We start from the raw sequence: 14,046 nt of genomic DNA, 5'->3' as shown, positions 1-14,046 counted from the left end.
TCCCAGAAATCTTGATTTCAACTTGTGTTTCATCCAGCCTGGCATTTTGCATGATGTACTTCTGCATATAATTTAAATAAGCAGGGTGACAATATACAGCTTTGATGCACTCCTTTCCCAATTTGGAACCAGTCTGTTGTTCTGTGTCCAGTTCTTTGGAACCGTTGCTTCTTGACCCACATACAGATTTCTCAGGAGGCAGGTAAAGTGGTCTGGTATTCCCATCCCTTGAAGAATTTTCCAGTTTGTTGTGATCCACACAGTCAAAGGCTTTGGTGTAGTCAATATAGCAGAAGTGGATGTTTTTCTGGAACTCTCTTGCTTTTTTGATGATCCAGTGGATATCGGCAATCTGACCTCTGGTTCCTCTGCCTTTTCTAAGTCCAGCTTGAACATCTGGAAGTTCTTGGTTCACGTACTGTTGAAACCTCGCTTGGAGAATTTTGAGCATCTCTTGCCTGACTTTGTTTAACTCAGCATTTAATGACAGAACCCCTTTTCCACCACGTGTTTGTGTTTGTAGGAAATGACATTTTATGTCATACTTGAGCATGACAGTGGTGGATTTAAAAGGAACTGAGATGTGTTTAGTATGATGCAAAGAAAAGAATTTCATGTGCTCAACAGATTTACACTGTTACTGGAAGCCAAGGGGCATATACATGAAATAGTTTTTATTAATAAATACAGAGAGGATTGTTTTAGTAACCTGCCTAGAACTTATCTTATTGTAGAATGGATTTCTGAAAGATTGATATCTCTTAAACAAGTGGTGCAAATATACTAAATTAGAAGCTGAGAGCTTCTAGTTGGAGAAGTGTTCTTTCATGGTAGTTGCTAGGAACATGGTTATGAAGCTGTTTTGCTTTTTTTTGACAGGGAAATTAGGGGAAAGACAACAGAATAATTCAGCATGGAGTTAGCATTTGATAATGAGTAATTCTGTTTCTTTGAAATAATGAATTTGGATAAAGAGAATTAATGATTCTGGTAATCTAAGCCCAGCTTTATGGAGGTGCCCTGACTTGAATTTGAAAGAGAAATACTACAAATAAAATTTAACATGTTAACAGGAAGTTCTGATATTTTAAGACTCTCTTTTAGGATTAAAGATCATTTATGCAACCTATATGTCAACCTGCTCCAGTATTCTTACCTGGAAAATTCCATGGACAGAGGAGCCTAGTGGACTATAGTCCATGGGGTCACAAAGAGTCTGACATGACAGAGCCGCCGAGCATTCATGTATATGTGCATCTTAATGACACACATCAATTTAATCAAAACTATAGATGGTCCTGGGCTTTCCTTGTAGCTCAGTGATAAAGAATTTGCCTTCAATGCAGGAGACCTGGGTTTGATTCCCCGGGTTGGGAAATGGCAACCTGGAGAAGGAAATGGCAACCCACTCCAATATTCTTGCTTGGAAAATCCAATGGACAGAGGAGCCTGGCAGGCTACAGTCAGTGGGGTCGCAAGAGTTGGACATGAGTTAGCTACTTAGACTAAGACTAATAGATGGTCCTAAGGAAAAAAATATTATGGTAAATATGGAGCAAGATAAATATGCCAAAGAAAAATTACATAATTTTAAAGTCATTATAAAAATGAAAAAGGCATTATCCTTCTGTACCAGAAATATATGCAACAAACTTGACTGTTAGAATTATTGTTATTTTTCTAAATAATTACTAGCTAAAAAAATGTTAAATGAACATTAATTTGAATTTCTAATGTAGTGTAAGTAACATCACAATTCAAACGTAGCAAGTAATGAATAATTAAGCAACATAAATAATTTAACAATCAAATATTCCTTGTTAAAAATATGTCCAGCTAATTTAAAAGTTTAAAGCATGTTGCAAATAGAGAATATAACCTAAAGGTAGAAAGATCATGCATATTAACATCTACCCAAGATTTTGCCAGTTTCATCACAGCTGAAAACTAAGAAAAATCATGGATCAAGAAATACTGCATTAAAAAATTTTTTTGAAAGTATTTATTTCTATTCATGGACAATTATATCTATAAGTATGCCTCTATAATAATGAAAAGAGAAAAATATGGCAAACACCTCTGAACTTATTGCTGACTTTTAAAAAATGCAGTTTGAGAACTGTGAGTTAAGTTTTATTTCTGGCAAAATGAGGACTATAGCCTGAGAGACAGCATTTCAGATAGCCCTGAGAAACTGCTCTAAAGAGGTAGTGATGAAGGTCAGCATATAAGTGATTCTGGTGAAGGGGGTGTACATGCAATCAAGCACATATTTTTGGAAGGTTTCTGCTAGTCACAACAAGCTGTCATCACCATGAAGGATTGTAGCGCTTTTCTAGATATGACAAGGTACAAGAATTGGGCTCATAAAATCAGCTCCTCAAAATATTTATCTGAAGACCTGTTCTGCCCATTTTTTCCAGAGCACAGAATGCTACATTTCTGTTCTTCACCCTGAAGTCCTTTCAAGGGTGTTAAAAAATTAGCAGCTACAGTGGCACATGATTTAATCCTTGTAGATTAAAGGTAGACGGCAAGCACCCATGGCAAGTGCCAATTTGTAGTTGACATTAGAGTTCTGCGACTTACAGGATCTATGAACATTGGCTCTTCTATGTCTTTTAGGAAATGAAATAATTTTGCAAATTATAAATCACCTGTGCAAATAATAGACATTTACTTGAACCAGTCATTGGTACTTCCCCTCATTTCCTCACTTCTTGAATTCTTAAGTTCCATAAGTGAAGTCTTAAGTTCCATAAAGGCAAGTTTCATTCTAATACGGAGATCCAGCTATATTCAAGGCTATTAGGTACTATGAATAAGACAGGTCCTCATCTTCCTTAAACATCTACCACAGGAGAAGAATAAATAATTATTTGCAAATTACAAATGACAGTAATTGTCATAAGCAAGTCACAAAATGGCAACCCACTCCAGTATTCTTGCCTGGAAAAATCCCATGGACAGAGGAGCCTGGTAGGCTATAGTCCATAGGGTCGCAAAGAGTCGGACACGACTGAGCAACTTCACTTTCACTTTCATGAAATTTCAGAAGCTAAAAATTTTCTTTTATATTGTAACAATTGGAGAAGGCCTTATTACAAAGTACCATTTATACTATGTGAGAAGTAGAGTGAAAAGTGGAAGTGTCAGTTGTTAAATTGTGTCCCACTCTTTGTGACCCCATGGACTGTAGCCCACCAGGCTCCTGTGTCCATGGAATTCTCCAGGCAAGAATACTGGAGTGGGTAGCCATTCCCTTTGCCAAGGGATCAGCCCAACTCTGGATCCTGCATTGCAGGCAGATTCTTTACCATCTGAGCCACCAGGGAAGCACCAAGAAATGGAGTATTTCCTGCCATATCAGTAAACAGGGATATCACAGTCATCCGTGATTACAGCACTCCAATGTGAATTCCTGAGCCCTAAGGGCACTCAGGAAGAAGGGTACCAATGGACTAGCAGCCACCAGGACTGTAGCTACTCCCTAAGGTGAGCCCCAGTGGAGTTCAGGATGTGAAAAACACAGGCTACTGGCCCAGGATAGCTGAGATACATCTGAAAGAAATGATTTCAGTGATCCCAGACTCTTGCATCTTCCCAGACATAGAAAAGCGCTTAATTCTTTAGCTTGGGATATCTGTGATGTGCTTAGTCGCTCAGTTGTGTCCAGCTCTTTGCAACCCCATGGACTGTAGCCTGCAAGCCTCCTCTGTCCAGGGGGATTCTCCAGGCAAGAATACTGAAGAGGGTTGCCATGCCCTCCTCCAGGGGAATCTTCCGCACCCAGGGATCGAACCCAGATCTCCTGCATTGCAGGTGTATCCTTTACCATCTGAGCCACCAGTGAAGCCCAAGAATATTGGATTGTGGGATATTTGGCTTCCTTTAATTAACAATAATCTTTTGATGTTCAGACTACCTACCCTTGGTTGCAAAATTTCTATTAACCTGGCTCCTCCCCTCGCCTCCTCAGAGCAGTTCTCTCAGGGTTACTAGAGATGCTGTTTCCCGGCTTAAAGTCCTAAAAATTCTCACTGAACTAAAAAAAAAAAACAAAAACCACTTTTAATTTTTAGGCTGTATTTTTTAAGTCAACATACATCTTGAAGAATGAATAAGATTTGGTTTGAAAAACAGGATAAAGGACATTTCACAAGGGTTAAAGATTGGGAATAAGTCTGTGAATATGGTTCAGGTACTTTGAGCAATTCCTTTTAACAACAGCAAAGGTTACTTAAGTCAAAAATAGAGTATAAATTAGCAAACTCCCGTTATTTGCTGCCTGGAAGGATCCTATCAGATTTTTGCATTTTTGTTTGAAATTCCAAATTCATTCAGAATAAATTTTCTTCTTTGTAAGTGTCACAAATAGAAATTTTTCAGTTCAATTCAGTTCAGTCGCTCAGTTGTGTCCAATTCTTTGCGACCCCTATGGACCGCAGCACGCCAAGATTCTCAAGCCATCACCAACTAAGGGAAGCCACTAAATTTAACTGAATGCTTGTCAATGATTGAAACCTGGTCTTTAAGCTCACGTGTTGCCCATACACCCTACAGTCTCCAAAATTGTAGGTAAAATTGCTCTACCATTTACAAACGGGCCGCTTTGAATCTGTTTTCCTGTAAAGAGGTTTGTAATTCTCCGTTATGCTCGGGTCAGGCATATCTAACACTCATTCGGCCACATTCTTCAGTTATGTTGATAGTTGGTTTAACTTAATGTGACGTAGCAAGAGATTGAGAGCCTTCAATTTATGGGCGGCTCTACACACAAACGTGAATGTTTCCTCAAGGAGACTCAACCATACTCTTAAAGCTGTAGTTTGGCATAATTAATATTACAAATCTTAAGGTATAGGTTATGTTCTGAGTCCCAGAGCTTGGGCCTGGGGGCCTACGGCTAAGCCCAAAGCAGTGCAGAGAAGGAGGTATTCTATAATGGTAGAAATATGCCAACGCCCACGGGACGCGATGCTCCTGCCAACACAAAAGCAGCCACCGCACCACAGCCTCCTTGCACTGAGTTCAGAAAGGCCAGTGGCCTGAACTGTCCCCTGCAGCTCTTCCCGCCCCACCCCCACCCCCACTTCCGCTTCCGGGGAGGTGCCGCCTGCCCCTCGGGCCGTGGGGGCGGTAGTGAAAGAGAAGCCGGAAGTGGCTCCGGTACTTCCGGTAGGGGAAACTCCTTGCTGCCGCTCCGACCGGGCTTGACAGGCGGGGTCCCTGCAAGTAGGTCTCTCTCCTTTTGCCTCTCTCCCGTCTGACCTTCAAGCTCGTTTACCGCCGCTGTCCCGCCACTCTGATCTCGGAAGCCGCCCCTTCCCCATGTGCCGGGGCAGGAGTCCTGAAAGCCAAGACCAGCTCGCCGGCATCCCATCATGTCCGAACTGACTAAAGAGCTGATGGAGCTGGTGTGGGGCACCAACAGCAGCCCCGGTCTCTCTGACACCATCTTCTGCCGCTGGACGCAAGGTACCCCGGCTGGACTCTGGCTTCCAGCCCCCGCTTCTTTTTGCCCCGAGAGAGTCGAGCAGTGACGCCTCTCGCGCCAGTCCCCTCCCGTGCCCTGCACTCTGTCCCAGTTCCCCTGCTTTGCACTGACACTGGACTGTCTAGAAACGCCCTGCCCTTCCAGCGGGTAGAGGTTGAGTAGGAGAATGGTTCCAGCTGGCGGCTAAAGACCCGAAGTGCCCCTGCCGCTCCCTGGGCTGCCTTTTGGGCTGGAAAGGAGAAGGGGGCGGCCGTCGGGCTGCAGGGCGTAACACTGAAGGTGTGCCCTGTGCCTTGGTATCCATTTCTCAAGACTTGCTGTGGCCTCCTGGGTCTTTACCCCCCTAACGAGGCTTCATCTTGGTGTTTGGTCTAATTTTGGAGAGAAGGGAAATCCAAATGAAACTCACTGTGGCTAATTCCACGAAACGATGGTGCAGTTTGTATTTTAATTAGGCTGTTAGGCGTGGTACTCGGTGCAAAAATAAAACGCGGCAGCAAAGTGTTTTCTACACCCCGATATCCCTGATTTTGAGGTGATTTAGTATCTGTTCCGTGGCTCATAGAACTTCCTGCGCTGATCTGATTATTCAGACAGGATTTTGAATTATATAAGAAGTTTTGTTAATACTACGAATAATTGTGAAATAGAACACACACACACACACACACACACACATATTTAATTCCAGAGCTGTCCCAGGCTCTGCGTTGGGCACTTTATGCTAGTAATCATCCCTAACTCGTGCGTTTTAATATTAACACAAAACGGACACATTGGTTAAGGTGATAAGAAAGACTGGTGAGGTTAAGTGAAGTTAACAGCATAGTCTTTGAAGTCAGAAGGATGGGTGGTGTATGTATGTAAAACATCACAAGCCAATAAATAGTAGCTATTTAGTAGTAGTATTAAAATATTTTGTTATGAAAACATTTATTTAGAAAATACTGATTCTCAAAGGATTTGGGGTAAATTTAGCATAGTATATCTATGTCTTTACTTCATAATGTTTACTTAGTAACACACATCTAGGGTTTAAATATTCTCTTCTTCCCTCTCAGATACTTCTAAGATCTGGTAAAAACGGAATCATAATGTATAACAGCTAGTTAGGTTATTTAGTCCATTACTCTTTGTTTGAAGATGAGAAAAATGAGTCCCGAAGGCTAAATGACCAGGCCAAAGTTACAGGGAGTGAATTACAAGTCACAGCTCTGTCTTGTTTTTCTTTCTGTTTTTAACCAGACATGTAATTAGTTTGACTCTTTTTACACACCTAATTTTGTCACTTAACTGATTTTTTTCAGAAATTATGGGCATTCACATTTGCAAGTTCTGTTTTAAAACTAATTTTCCTATTTGTCTTATTTATTCTAGTAATGAATAGCCCTAAAGCATGCAAGATTGTAGGATTGAGAAAGGTTTTACTTTTTGTTAATTAAGCAGTAATACAACACAGAATAGGGTGATATTTGGCCTCATTTATTTTAGTACTGTGTTGCAGATACAAGGAGAATTCAGAGAGGCAGTTCTAATAATGGTTAGGAGCAGGAGCAGTCTTTGGAATAGGCATTCTTTGGTTCTAGGTTCAGGTTTTTTAATTTAAGCCTCAGTTTTCTTCTCTGTGGAAAGCAGATAATACTAATGCCGATCTTACAGGTTTGTTGTGAGGATTAAAGGCAAGTACTTAACACAATATCTGACATAAACACTCAGAAAATGATAGCTTAATTTAGAAAGTGCTTAATTGTAGGATAGATCAAGCCAAAGATCATTCTGTAGCCATGCCCTGACAGTTAGAAGAAATTATTGTTAATTAGATCACTTCATAATCATACATTAGAATGCTCTACCATCTTGTAGTCAGAGGGAAGTTCCTTAACAAGATGTGTTCAATCAATATCATTTGAAAATAAAAGGTTATTTACTTTTTGCTCTTTACAGAGTGCAGCTATATTGTGGTTGATTCTTCAAGGTCTTAAATTGATCATGATTTTAAGGCAACCAAATACGTATTTTTAAGTTATCACTTTTGAATCAGAGCGATGTTGTCACTGGTTTTGTTCTGTTGACTTTGTATTCATTTATTCTTTCTCAGAGGAGACAGAAATCATTGCTGAAGGTTGCTGTGGCAATGATTTGGGAATGACACAAGACACTGCTTTGCTGCACTTGACTTACTGCATTCGTAATGTGACATCAGCTTTGGCTTTATTTCATCATCTGTAGCTGTGCTTTGAATCGACAACTGTAACCTCATTATCTTTTGGAAGCAAGTTATAGATGTAAGGTCTTTGGCATAAATATTTATAGAACTATGTCCAGGAATATTCCATTTATGAAACTATACTGATTGGTCCTGTTAAATTCCTTTGATATGTTAAATAGCTTTAGGAGTTCCCCTTCCCCCCTTTAATTGATTTGGCAGCTTTAGATAATATGTTAAAGCAGTAAATGCAGGAGTAGCACATAGGTTTTTGTGTGTGTGTGTGTGTGTGTTCTTTTAAAATTCAATTGGCAGTTTAAGATAATTCTCTTTTGTGAATACTTTTTTTAAAAAGAGAGACAAGTAGGGTTTTGGTTTGAGGTTTTGTGTTTTGTTTTTTTGGGTTTTTTTTTTTTTTTTTTGCAGTTTTTATTTTGAAGTCAATAAGCCACATAATTTAAAGATTTGAAGTTGTTTTGTTGTTTAATTTGGACATTTACTCCCTACTCCTGCCTACTTCCCTCCTGCTCAATTGCCACTAATGCTTTCTAAAGGAAAAATGTTTTTTTACTTCATTATTTGTAAATATCATTTATCCTTCCTTTCTCTCAAACCGAAGTGTTCCAGGCCTACTTGATAGGGTGCAAAGGAAGACAAGTAACAAATACGGCATAAAAAGTATATATGCTAGAAGGTAAAGAAGTAGGAATTATAGGGTGAAGTTGCCTGGAAAAGCCTCATTTTAAGATGAGATTTGAAAAAACTCTTGAAGTAACTGCATTAGTTACGCGGGTATCTGAGGAGTATTCCAGGCAGCGAGGATAGCCATCATAAAAGACTTAATGCAGACTACATCTGGTTAAGGAACGGGAAGGAGGTTAGTTTGGCTGGAGACGGAATGAGGGACGAGGGGACCAATAAAGATGATATAAGGAACAATATGGCCCAGATAACTAAGATTTTATAGGCCATTATAAGGACTTTGATATTGGGGGGTTTGGAACAAAGAGACAACGACATGACAATTTTTAAAGGATTGACCTGACTGCTAAATTTGAGGATGGACTGTAGTGAGAGAGTGAGACAACAAGACCAAATGAGAGAGAATTGCTGTAATCCAGGGGGTAAAAGACTGTGACTTAGACCGGGAGAGTGGTGGTGGAGATGGTTGGAAGTGGTCAAGTTGACCTTAACCCAGCAGAACCAGAATAAGAGTCATCATGATCTAACAAAAGTAAATATTAATCTTATTACAAAGGAAAACATTTTCGCTGGTTGAGACTTTGTTTTCTTTTCAGTATTGATTGTCTAACCAGTGTTTGGCAAATATTTTCTTTAAAGGGCCAGTGACTTTATTGTCTCTGGCATTGCAGCAGAAGCAGCCCTTGATAAGATGGGTGTGGCTGTGTTCCAAATCTGCATTTAAAAAAACAAGCCAACCCTGATGTACATTATAAACTCTGAGAACCCATCTTTTCCTTTTTTCTACCCCGTTCCTTCCAGCTTTAAGTTACTTCATTGTTTCACCTAAAGATTAGCCAGAAGACAAACCCAGTTTTGCTATTTATTGCAGTTCAGTGTGTTCTAGGGTAGAGGTGGAGTGTTTGGAGCTGTGGTTGTTTGAAATTAGAATTTTGCGCTTTCTGTGTAAGACAGTGTTTACTATATGATTTAAAAAAAAAGATTCTAAATAACTTGAAAAGTTGAGGGATCAGTAAAAATGTAAGTTTAAAAATGTAGTCAGGAGTTAAAACATTTGGGTTAAAATCCAAAAGTGTGATGTGAAGGTAAGTCAGTACTATAGATCACATAACTTCAAAGATCTTTGTTGTTGTTGGAAGCCTTATATTTCCAATATAGATTTTACTTTCTGAAACCTACGTACATCACATTTGATCTAAAAAATCAATTTTTAAAATCTCCATTTTGTAACCTATGTGATAAAGTCAGTTTCTTGGTACTTTGAGTACGTAATGTATTTTTAAGTTCAAAATATTCATGATAATACCTTACATTTGAATTATGCTTTACAGTTTCTGAAAATCTTGCTGAATCTTTGCAACAACCCCAAGAGACAGCAAGAGATAAATGTAGTTATCCTCCTGTTTATAGATGAGGAGACTAAGGCTCAGTTCAGATTCCACTTAATATTATCTAATTTATGATGACAAATGAAGTCATTCTGTGTAGCCTTTTGTTTACATGGAAGACTAGAATTACATAGGCAGTAGTTGTCAAACTGGTTTGAATAATGTAAGTCAGTCACCTGAAAGTAAAAGACTAGCAAATTGCAAAGAGGTTCATGGGTTAGGTTTAAATTAGTTATGAGCCATAAAATTGAGAAAGACTTCTGTGTCTGTAGTGCTGTCTAGTGTGATACAAAATCATATGCTTAGGGTCATATGCTAAGTTAGATGGCTAATTTCAGATCTAATTAGTAAAACAGTCATTTTGTGATAAGTTAATTCCTCTTAAAACTAGGAAATAATACAAATATGAGAACACTTGACAAGAAAAATAACTATATCCTAAAAAATTCCAACTCAAGTGAAGCCTTGTTATAAATGGAGATGCCTACATAGCATAGTCCTGTTTGAGGACAGAAAAGTTCATTTTCATTTGTTTGACTTTATTACATTTTAAGCTGTAAGAGCCTTTGTTCATTATCAGATAACACCCTCAAGCATATATGCTGCAATTAAACAGAATTTGGTATAAAGCAGATCTGCCTAGAATTCTCTCCTTGGGGTTTTTATCTCTAAAGTACAAAAGCAACTCATCATAATGTATTTCAGTCTAAAAGTCCCACACATGGACCTTGAAAACTGAATTACATTATTAGTGATTTTAAGAAAGGCAAGAATCCGTTCAGTTTAGTTCAGTTCAGTCACTCAGTCATGTCCGACTGTTTGCGACCCCATGAATCGCAGCATGCCAGGCCTCCCTGTCCATCACCAACTCCCAGAATCTACCCAAACTCATGTCCATCGAGTTGGTGATGCCATCCAGCCATCTCATCCTCTGTCGTCCCCTTCTCCTCCTGCCCCCAATCTTTCCCAGCATCAGGGTCTTTTCCAATGAGTCAATTCTTCGCATGAGGTGGCCAAAGTATTGGAGTTTCAGCTTCAACACCAGTCCTTCCAATGAACACCCAGGACTGATCTCTTTCAGGATGGACTGGTTGGATCTTCTTGCAGTCCAAGAATCCATTACTGATACTTATTTATCACATACCCTGAAAGTTTAGAAGAGCTTAGCTTCACCTCTGCACTTAGGCCCAACACCAGTGACGCTTTCTTTCTTGCTACTAGGAAAAGAGGTGGATGAAGAGTAGAGGTCCCTTGGCTTCACCTCTTGTCTCCAGGTTGGATCTCAGTTTTGCTTGTCTTGATGTGATCACCAGCACCCTTAGTTCTCATTTGTCATTATTAAATTTGCCCCGTCCATCATGCCTGTTTTTTAGCTTACATTTAGCATCTCCTCTATACTGTTTCTCCCAAAGTGTTGCGTGTTGCTGGAGAAAATTGTGGTCAGCATCAGTACAGATGTACTAATTAAACCTTAGCTGAGCCCTCAGTGTTTCCCTTAGTTCTTTATCTTGTCAACGCTTATGTTTTTTTGGAATTAATATTCTCAGTTTTCTGTGCCCCTCATTCTGTTGCTCTCGATCAGTAACATCTCTTCACTTCCTCTTTGCCCGTTTTTCTAAGTTGAAAACCTGCTAAAGTTTTCTTCTTCACAAGTTTATTTAAGCTCAGGGCCCCATTACACTCTTAAAAATTATTGAAGACTTCACTATGAAAAAAAATTGAGACCTGTGGCAATATTTTACATTAAGAAATCTCTTCAGTGTCTAGCTCGTTAGAAGGTAGCTGGATTCTCTCACTTGCTTCTCCATTTAGTCTGTTACATTCAGTCTGTTGTTTTGGTTGAAGTGTATGCAAAAAATCCAGCTTCATACAGGTAAGCAGTTGGTAACATAGGAGTGTCACAATAACATTTTCAAATAATTGTGGATGTTCTTCTTTGATACTACACTGAAACTCAGCAAATGGTAGTTTCTTAGAGGTTAGTTGAAATATGAAATCTGAAGCCACATTAATGAACATTTTATACTCTATTAAGTTGAAATCCATTGGTTTGTCTTGTACCTTGAGTGGATCTTCTACCCATGAATTAATTTGTAGCCATTTGCATCAGCTGTTTGGAAATTATTGGCCCACTGGTTTATGCTAATCTTCCAAATGTTAACACACATTATTAAACAATATCTAAAGTCATATTTATTATTATCTCACTGATCCTGTCAGAAAAATCTCTTTTGAGTATTGGGAAACTTCAAGCTCACAGTGCTGGCCCTGAGTTTCCCAGAATTTTAGTTAATCACTTGAAAGCTTGAAATTTTATTGCTGGCAAAAGTAGTCAGTTTTTTTTCCTTGAAGTATCAGGGTCACTTCATTTACTTCTGAGAAGAAGTCTAAATAATTATAGTTTGTTAGTAGCTCTTCAAAGTAAAAATAACATTCACAGACAAGCTGTTAGTTCAGCTCACAGTTCAAAAAATTACATACCTGCTTTTCTTTGAGACACCTGTTCAGGGTATGTAGCAGAGGTGCTTTATGGGTAGTTTCCATTATGTCATACAGACTATTTTTTTTGAGTACTTTGTATTCAGAGTCAAGATTTAATAAGATTAGCATTAGCAAGAGCTTTCTTAAGTTAATTGGCTTTTTGTGTGTGTTTGAGAGCATATCAGGGTGTTTCCTAGTACAGTGACTGCTGGTGCAGCTTAATGGCACTGCCTTGGCGTGTGCTAAGGCAACAGTAACATAACCCACTTTTTGTTTTGTACCATCACTGTGAGTATCAAACCGAGAAAAGGGGAGATATCTCTGTATTATGGTAAAAATGATTTTCCCCTCTAGCAGGTTCCCTAAAAGGTCACTAAAACTTCCAGGGTTCTGTAGACCGCACTTTGAGAACCTCTTTATCCAGTCCACCACTACTCTCTACCAGCTCAGCTTTCTCAGAACTCGGCGTCCTTAAACTTTCTCTTTTCCATTTGATCACTTTTTTCCTTCTTTTAATCTCATGCTCTTTGGTCTATAAAATAATAATTCCTTATCCAGCTACCCTTCAAGTTGTCATCCCTTCACTTGTTTAACGTAGTTCGCAGTTTCTCCTTCTGCTTGTGTTGTGAATCACACCTCAACCCTTTAAAATTTGACTGCTTTTCCTAGCATTCTAAGTTTCCCTTTTTTAGTATTCCCAGTAGTGACATGCTTAATCCAGGGTTTTCATTTATGTTTTTATTCCACTCAGCATTTGAAACAGGTGACTGACTGCCTGCTTTTCCTTTCTGGGGCCTCACTCTGTTTTTTCTCTTAGCTTTCAAGTCTTTGTCAGTCTTCTTTGCTGACTCAGCATCTGCTTGTTTCTTTTTTCTTTCTTTTTTTTGTTAATGTTAACTAGCTTCATTATCTTTGTTTTATATGTTCTCATTCACTTTAGCTGCCATGTTTAGGGTGATTCAAGTTGCTATCTTTAATCTTCACCCCTGCCCTGAGCTCCAGACCCATACCCCCCCCACCCCCATCCTCACCCTCATCACATTTTAGAGACTGAATTTAGAAACAAATGTTTCCATTATCAGGCTTCCCAGATGGCTCAGTGGAAAAGAATCCACCTGCCAATGCAAGAGACACAGGAGACATGGGTTTGATCCCTGGGTTGGGAAGATCCCCTGGAGAAGGAAATGGCAACCCACTCCAGTATTCTTGCCTGAAGAACCCCTTGGACAGAGGAGTCCATGGGCTCACAAAGAGTTGGATGTGAATAAGCTCACCCCCATTATCTTTCCTCCCAAAATTTCAGCAAGTATTCGTTGAGTATTAACTGTATTAATAATAACACACTAGGAAACAGTGGTCTATAAGAGAGGCAGGATACTTGCAAGGCAAGACATAATAAACAAATGAACAATAACAATTACAGATGATGATAAGTCCTATTTGGGCTGGGGAATGGTAGGAAGGATCTACTTAGCTAGGTTTGTCAGGGAACATCTCTCTGAGGAGTTAATACCTCAACTGAGTCTTTTAGGATGAGAAGGATTCAGCTATGAGAAGGGTAAAGACCATTTCATGCAGAGAGAACAGCAGACACCAAGGCCCCAGGTAAAGACCTTGAGATGTTCTGAGGACTAAGACCACTGTATATGATGAAGGTAAGAGTGAACTGAGGGAAGGTGGGATTGATAGATCATATAGGGTCTTTTTCAGGCAATGAAAAGGAGTTTGAATTTTGTTTTAATTGCAGTAAGAAACCATTTGAATGTTTTAAG

The 14,046-nt window shown here is 39.2% G+C and overlaps 1 protein-coding gene across 1 annotated transcript in view; it reads left to right on the top strand.

Moving 5' to 3' along the window:
* The first annotated feature begins 5,162 nt into the window (after positions 1-5,162).
* Positions 5,163-14,046, top strand: part of MINDY3 (MINDY lysine 48 deubiquitinase 3) — a 79,773-nt gene continuing 70,889 nt past the window's right edge. Inside the window, exon 1 of the mRNA XM_061126284.1 lies at positions 5,163-5,478. Coding sequence (XP_060982267.1) covers positions 5,385-5,478 — 94 coding nt within the window. The 5' untranslated portion in view covers positions 5,163-5,384. The remainder of the gene's footprint in view (positions 5,479-14,046) is intronic.

This window comes from Dama dama, chromosome 23 (assembly GCF_033118175.1).
Source record: "Dama dama isolate Ldn47 chromosome 23, ASM3311817v1, whole genome shotgun sequence".
Taxonomy (NCBI): Eukaryota; Metazoa; Chordata; class Mammalia; order Artiodactyla; family Cervidae; genus Dama; species Dama dama.
The sequence above is the reverse complement of the archived record's forward strand: the minus strand, read 5'-3'. Positions and strand labels throughout refer to the sequence as shown.